Source organism: Gigantopelta aegis, unplaced genomic scaffold (assembly GCF_016097555.1).
Source record: "Gigantopelta aegis isolate Gae_Host unplaced genomic scaffold, Gae_host_genome ctg1224_pilon_pilon:::debris, whole genome shotgun sequence".
Lineage (NCBI taxonomy): Eukaryota > Metazoa > Mollusca > Gastropoda > Neomphalida > Peltospiridae > Gigantopelta > Gigantopelta aegis.
The window spans coordinates 173445-182462 of record NW_024532761.1 but is presented as its reverse complement, the minus strand read 5'-3'; the positions used below and the strand labels follow the sequence as shown (position 1 = coordinate 182462).

At 30.3% G+C, this 9018-nt stretch overlaps 1 protein-coding gene across 1 annotated transcript; it reads left to right on the top strand.

Moving 5' to 3' along the window:
- Positions 1–3267: 3267 nt before the first annotated feature.
- LOC121391032 (cytosolic carboxypeptidase-like protein 5) lies at positions 3268–8410 on the top strand. The gene is given in 10 exon segments (XM_041522796.1): positions 3268–3327; positions 4159–4233; positions 5552–5705; positions 5708–5883; positions 6053–6167; positions 6170–6331; positions 6569–6781; positions 6784–6934; positions 7744–7882; positions 8222–8410. Coding segments are annotated over 10 exon segments (1434 nt in total).
- The last annotated feature ends 608 nt before the right edge of the window (positions 8411–9018 follow it).

Below are 9018 nucleotides of genomic sequence, written 5' to 3'. Positions count from 1 at the left end.
AAAATATACATCCACATGAAATTTTTGATATATAAGATATTACCATATAAGGAGACATGAGTCATATATACACAACTATAACCCTATTTTTTGAAATCATACTTGTTTCTTGAAAATTTATAAAAATGTGTAGTTATTAGTTTAATATACAGTCATTATGTAGATATTGTTTACTAAATTTCATATACATTGTATATAAACTAACTACATAGAATCTATTTAATATTTTCTATACAACAAATATGGTTTATATATTATAATAAAGAAAAAAGATTTCATCATACCAATTTCAAAGAGTTATATATATTATATCATTATGATGTAATGACATAGTAGTAGTGTTATTGAGATTTTTGTTATTGAAACTCCTACTTCTTAAAACTGACTACATTAAACAATGTCATCATAAGCACATGAAATAAATATCATCTACATTAACAATTAAATATGTAAAGATGAAGAAATTACAAACTGACTAGATCATAAGTGTTGATGTAAGAATCATTACACCCACACAAATTAATGCATTTAAAGCTGAAGCTGGTCTAAGAGAAATAGATTTGTAAAGATATGCTTGTTCAGGACATCATGTCCATTATACCATAGGTAGGAGGAGTCTATTATAATATTTTAATTTTAAATACTCATATGAAATTTTTCTATTATATAGATATAGTCTAATACATATGTACATATACATGTAAATGTACATGTATATGTACATATATATTTACATATATATTTACATATATATGTACTATATGTACGTGTACATATACATGTACATATATATGTACATATGTACATGTACATATATATGTAAATATATATGTACATATGTACGTGTACATATACATGTACATATATATATGTACATGTACATATATATGTAAATATATATGTACATATGTACGTGTACATATACATGTACATATATATGTACATATGTACATGTACATGTACATATGTACTTGTGCTCTGTAAAACTTACTCTTTGTAAATTTTTGAAACTTGATGCCAGCTGAACTAAATGATGTCATTAAATTCTCAAATTGATTACGTTCACTCTAAATTTATAAAAAAAAGGAAAATAACAGACTATACATTTTAGTTCAACTATTCACAGATTGTCATAACCATATATGGTAACAATAAGTACATCCATCCATTCATCTATCAACAAATACATCTATCTATCTAACTAAGTCAGTAACAAAACTGTCACAGAAACATTATAGAAGTTCATTCTATCTATCTTATATACTTACTACAGTCAGAGTTCATTCTATCTATCTTATATACTTACTACAGTCAGAGTTCGGCTTTGTAATCTTAACTTTTGTATTGGAGAATTTGTGATTTTGGCTAATTGTGCTGTGTCAGCAACTAACTGGATACTAGAGTAGAAGATATATGAGGTCATTAATATAATGAGTATAACCCTGTCATTAAGGTCAATATTATAATTAATATAATTTCTACCACTCCAGTGTATTCTCCATAACACAGAAATATCTTTAATTTATACATTAATTATAACTATAGGCTGTCCAAGTTGAGAAGAGCCCCTTCATTAAAAAAAAGGTGTTTTATGCATGGAATGTAAGGTGAGGTATTTCCTCACCTATTATACACAATTAGTGTTGAAGCATATTTTAATTATATTCATTACTTGTTCACGTGAATGTCATGCGAACACACCACGTTTTCTCTCGTGTTTGTGAATATGCCAACTGGAAAGAGATTGAGAGCGCAAACAAAGGTTGTTGTGAATGTCTATGAATATTTTGAGGAACTTGGCAGGCGGCGTTAAACGGACTGAAGGATCTCTGAAACGAACCTCTGATGCTACAAAACTTTCACGTACCAGCATCAAGAGGTTACGATTAGTTGTAGACATTCTTAGTTTTCCTTCTTTGTCGAAAAGTTTTTTTCAAAAAAAACCATGGTGGCTTTATAGCTGCCTCAAATCACAAAAGACGATACCTGGTTATTATTTTAGTAATAAATTGGTATAATATACCATTTGTTCATATAATTAGAATTGTAATTTTGAATTGCCACGTGACAGATGGCTGACTACTCAAAGCGAAAATTGTGTTTTTTTATTAAACCCTCGAAGGTGTGCAATTTGAAGTATGTGAAAGGTATGCCATTGAAAATGTATGGAGTTTTCTAGTTTGGTACTTCTCGTAGTGCTAGAGAGCCAAATTTTATATATAAAATGCGCATTTGTGAGCTAAATCGATTGTGCAAGTTTCATGTCGATAGCACGTAAAACGGCAAAAGTTATTCACACGTCTGGGTGGCTTTTCTCAACTTGGACAGCCTATAGGGGATACTCTCTAATTATGACAAGGATGTCCTCTCTAATTTAGTAAAGTTAATTAAGACAGGGACATTCTCTCTATATGAATACTTACATTTCTTCCCTTAGCTCTTGAGTATCTTGTCTAGTGTCCAACAAGTCAGTCCGCTTTTCAATTATATCAACTAACAAAGGGTTAAAAAAGAATAATTATGTTACATGTATACATGTACATGACAATACATAGCAAATGTTGCTATGGACACACCCCTTAAAATCCCTTTAATTGGGTTGTTACATGCATCAAAATGTACTAAGATGCTACTTAAAAGTGGGTGTGGCTATGTTGAAATGAAGGGTGGTGGCAATACTTAAATGACTTCCAGGATATTACTACAATATTATTGTTTTGAAGTAGATAATACCAAGTTTAAACCTCAAACTCTATGCATTTTTATACCCCCAGACCTATGTGTACGAATCTATGGAAGTATTGACATGAGGATGAGGCAGTTTATAAATTTTTTATGTATATTTATTATACCATTTTTGACAAAGTGTTGGACATTTTCTTCAATTTCTCGTAAATATTTTGTTACTTGAGGATTAGACGCAGTAGCTATGTGAAAAAGAAAAGAACAATAACCAAACCACGCCACAAAATTTCAAAAGCAAGTTAGACTGTGTTATTGTTTTATTTATAGGACATGCATTAATTACTCGAAGGAGGGTTGTAGGCAAAGTCGTCAAACTCACGCTAACCGGCAGCCATCTTGTCTTCTAAAGATCAGCAGTTTCTTTCTCAGTCATGTTGATTATGCCACACCAACTTTGGTTGCTAAATAACACTGGCCGCACCTCCTAAATTGTTACTATGGTAACTAAACAACATGGCTGAAGGAAGAGGAGGAGAACAAGCATAGTTTAGACTGGGATTAAAATAAATTTAGTTATCAAAAATGGAGAACCTCGAAGAAGACGTCCCTGTACGTGGTAAAATCACGAAGACATTTGGAGAAGTAACATTTAACTCCAACTTTGACTCAGGTAGTGTCCTTTATAAGACGCTACATATTGTCTGTGTGTCCATTCAAGTATCTATGTGTCCATTTGATTTGTTTTATATTCTATAGATTCATGTGTTAAATTTACTATTTATATGTCCATTTTACTATAAATCATGCATCCATTTACATCTATAAATCCATTTTAACTTTATTCCATCCATTTATCCATTACACTATACAATATGTTTTATTAGTATCTATTGATCCATTTTAATTATCATTCATACATAACTCCATTTACAATAATTTTATCCATCCATTTTAATTTATCCACTTTAATTCATACATCCATTTTACTACAATGTTTTATTAATTTTCCAGGCAATTTAGATAGAGTAGTACAATGTCCTTCCAGTCATCCAGACATACTAGAATTTAACTTATGGACTGCACCAGATTGTGCGGGGACACCTATCAAAATAGTAATAGATCTTGGTTTTACTTTAGTGTTATAACGTCACCAAATTATCATGGAAAAACAATCAAGTGAGTGGGTGGATATTATTAATATTCGTGTATTACAATTAACAGAGTAGGGGTGGATTTAGTGTATTACAATCAACTGAGTGGGTGGATTTAGTGTATTACAATCAACTGAGTGGGTGGTGAAATAATTAAAAGTCTCTGTTGATTAGTTAATAATGTATGTTAATAAGAGGATTATGTAATGGAACATTTATTACATGTTCATGTTTAGCGAGCACTTTACAGGTTTTTATTATACTTTTTCTTTTATAGGATGGATATTTAAATCTTAATAAACAGGTTCGTCTTTATCAACAGGGATTTACTCCTCTCATACGTACTGTACCAGGAAGAGGTGGTTGGGAAAGAATGAGAGATCGACCTGAATGCCAGGTAATAAATTAATGAATGGATGAATTGATATGTAGATGAATGAATGGATAGATAGATGAATGGATGGATGGATGGAAGGTGTGTCCTTGTAATAACCATTACCTACATATACTGGTACATTAATATTATGGGAACCATTCCAGTCCATGTAGTCTAAATGTACATTAACTTAACTGTGTAAACATTCCATCAATACTTACATATATAGCAACAACAGGTCATTAATCATTGACATTTAGCACTATTCAATAAATAAATATAATAACATATATATTATATTATTATAGATATGTATATAATGAGTCTTTAAATATAACTCAATATGTAATATATTATAGATAACTCAATATGTAATATATTGTAGATAACTCAATATGTAATATATTGTAGATAACTCAATATGTAATATATTGTAGATAACTCAATATGTAATATATTGTAGATAACTCAATATGTAATATATTATAGATAACTCAATATGTAATATATTGTAGATAACTCAATATGTAATATATTGTAGATAACTCAATATGTAATATATTGTAGATAACTCAATATGTAATATATTGTAGATAACTCAATATGTAATATATTGTAGATAACTCAATATGTAATATATTATAGATAACTCAATATGTAATATATTGTAGATAACTCAATATGTAATATATTGTAGATAACTCAATATGTAATATATTGTAGATAACTCAATATGTAATATATTGTAGATAACTCAATATGTAATATATTGTAGATAACTCAATATGTAATATATTGTAGATAACTCAATATGTAATATATTGTAGATAACTCAATATGTAATATATTGTAGTCATATTTGCTGTTGTTTGTTTTGTTTTCAATTTGACAAATTTTTTAAAACATTGATTCACTGCCAGTTACTGAACTTTAAAAACATTATTAAACTTTCTTTGATTTTAGACTATCACTTTTACTCATTACATTTATTTATTTCAGAACTCTTTATTCATTTAAAATTTAAAAAATGAACTTATTTTTATTATGATAGGACATTTCAGACTTTATGTTTGTCTGTACAACCAATACTAAAAATCAATAAACAAAGTCAAGCTATTATATACAATAAAACAACCAATCTATTTCATTGGCTGTTGCTATGGACTCATTAGATGTATATTTGATTGGTTGTTGTATTGTATATATAGCTTGGCTTTGTTAATTGATTTTTAGTATTGGTTGTACAGACAAACATAAAGTCTGAAATGTCCTATCATACCTATTACCTCTCTACCTAAGCCTTTTCAACAATTATTTATTATATTATATTTTATTATAGAGTTCAGATGAAGGTATGGTTCTGTCATTTCATATTACTCCACCTGAGCTACGTAAATCTATATCTCACATTGCTTTTTGCTATCCTTTCTCATACTCTGATTGTCAACGTTATTTAACAAAACTTGAGCAGAAGTTACTAAAAGACAGAGAGAAGACAACAGTATTTATTATCATAGAGATCTCTTATGTTACTCATTAGATGGACTACGTATTGATCTCATTACTGTATCGTCTAATTGTAATATCACCACGGAAACAGAACCACACCTACCTGGACTGTTCCCAGATAGGAGTGTGAGTAGAGCTCAACGCTTCCACAATAAAAGGTATGTTTATATTTTATAGAAATTGTAGCTCTGTTAATGAAAGGCATATTATAATAGATCTCCTTAATATAAGGGGTTTCCTCATTATATATGCTAACTGCTTGGTTTCCATAGCTACATACATGTACATGTACTTTCTTATAAATTGTGTTACTCTTCTATTCCTTCCACAGGTAATTCTTATCACCAGTCGAGTCCATCCAGGGGAAACCCCTTCTAGTTATGTCTTTAATGGAATCCTTGACTTCCTTCTCCGTGAGGATGACCCTCGATCTCAAACCTTAGAGAACAGTTTGTATTTAAACTAGTCCCGATGTTAAATCCTGATGGTGTTGCTAGAGGACATTACAGAACGGACAGTCGAGGTATTAATTTGAATCGCGTTTATCTTAATCCTAGTCATGAGCTTCATCCACCCATTAACGCTATCCGCAGTTTAATGCTATATTATTGTAATGGAACAGTACTACCTGACCACAGTCATCACTATGATTTCTATTGTGAATGTGCTCCACTTCATGGTACTAATACATGTATAAACAACAATGATAATATGGAACGTAAACATGTATTAATAAATAATGATTTAGACTCAATCCCAAATCAATTACATGTAGACTCAATCTCAGACCATGTAGACTCAATTCCAAACAACTTAGACTCAATCTCAAGCCATTTAATGGACTCAGTTCCAGACCACATAATAGATTCCTTCCAAAACATTGATGATAATGAACAATTATTACATACGACACCAAACATGGTTGCTATGGCAACACAAAGCAGTCCTTCAGGAGTAGCATTGTATGTAGATTTACACGCCCATGCAACTAAACGAGGTTGTTTTATTTATGGAAATCATTTTGATAATAAAGAAAACCAAGTTGAATGCATGCTACTGCCGAACTTGTATCATTAAACTCCGCCCATTTTGATTTTGGGCACAGTGTTTTTTCCGAGAGGAACATGTATATGGCTGATAAGAGAGATGGAGATACAACTAAGGAAGGTAGCGGTCGTGTTGCCTTGTACAAAGCTACTGGTCTCATACAATGGTAAGTTTTTAAATCATCTAATTTGTACAGCCATTTAATTGTCTGTCCATTTGTTTATGCGTTCATCCATTCTTGAATACTTTGTCCATCTCATTAGTGTTCATTCATCCATTAACATGCCCATTTGTCACCCATTTATCAACTTTGTTCATTTTATAACTTATCTATTCAACAATGTTTCAAGTTGTTGAGTTTGAATGAGTATTTAAAATGACTTTAATATTTATGAATAAAGTTAGCATTAAATATTTACTACTATCTATTATATTGGATACTGATAAACATCTAATTGATAGCAATTAACATTGATTATGAATGACTTCTACCCACTGAGTATTATTTACTATATATACTGTATGAGAGGACCTTGCTAATATATATAGATTGTAAATGATATGATGACAAGAAAATGATAATGAATTGACAATCTTTTTAGTTCCAGTTTTAATACAATCCTTGAATAATTTAGTTCACCTTTTAAAAAGTTATAAATCTAGTTTTTGTTCAGTTACTAAAGTTGAAAGGATATACTATTAAAACAATTACTACAATATTTCAAAAGTATCTACTTAATGTTGTATCTTTGATGCTACAATTATTGAAGGCTTACAATGAATTGGAACACATTATATAAATCATTGTCTTAATGGACAGCTCTCACCTCTCATGAAAGGAAGAGCTCTGTACATTAAATGTGACTGTGGACTACAATATTATTACAAATGTTCTATTACATTAATGAGTCATCTTATCAATCAAATCTATATGTCTTTATAAACTGACCAATCTATTTATTTTTCATTCAACAGTTATACTTTAGAATGTAACTATAACAGTGGAAGACATGTTAACACAATAACTTCTGCTACAATGGACAGTGGACGATGTTCTCCACCTCAAAATGGATCACCCATACCTCATAAACTAACATCATTAGACTTTGAAGAGGTATGCTATGTTGAGATCATATACATTATCTAAACATTGCAACTATAAACATCATGATATACGTTTACTGTGACATTGATAACAAATCATAGCTGTCCCAGTTTTGCTCTAAACAATATTAATACACACCAATAATATATTACATTATTTAACTTCTATTATTATTAGCATCCTTCACTATAATCCTATATTTACTCAAATTTTTATGTGCATATCATAGTCAAAAAAAGATACTAATAAAATTTTTTTAACACTTTTGTATACTTTAAAATCAATATTTGAGAGATCTTTACATGTACATGTATATGGACATGTGTTACATGTATGCTGTATTTACAGGTTGGGCGTGGTCTAGTCATTTCAATTCTAGATCTTTATCAAATTAATCCATGGTCTAGACTACCAACAAGTGAATATGCTACATTACATGGTGTCAGACAACATCTCTTATTGAAAATTGAAGCAAGTCAAAAGAAAGCACAAGTTGGAAAACGAAGATTAGAAAAAAGGTCATTTGAAATGTACTGAATTAGCACACACAATAAAATCTCTTTATAATGGACATTTTGAGATATTAGAAACTGTCCTTAGTATAGGGGTGTCCTCAGGTTGTATAATGCACTAAAGTATTAGTATGGGACTAGAACAAGTGTCCTCAATATAGAGGTTGTATAATACACTAAAGTATTAGTATGGGACTAGAACAAGTGTCCTCAATATAGAGGTTGTATAATACACTAAAGTATTAGTATGGGACTAGAACAAGTGTCCTCAATATTGTGATTCAGAGTGTTCTTTATAAGAGGGCATACTAACTGTATAATACATGTACATGTCAATGTATGTTTACTTTACATTTAGACGTCCCCTACTGAGATCAAATACTGATGAATCAGATATTGATGATCCCACCCTCTCATTAACAACTTGTCTCTCCTCCCCCTCAAATCCATTAAAATCTCCCATAAAATTAAATTACCTAAAAGAGATTCTAATGAAGGGACAACCCCTTCAATACGCCCACCTCATTATGTGCTACATATACAAGAAGACTGTTATAAAGTCAAGAAGTTAGAAGATTATGTAGTAGAGCAACATAGTACATATACAAGTAAAGAAATATATCCATATACTTC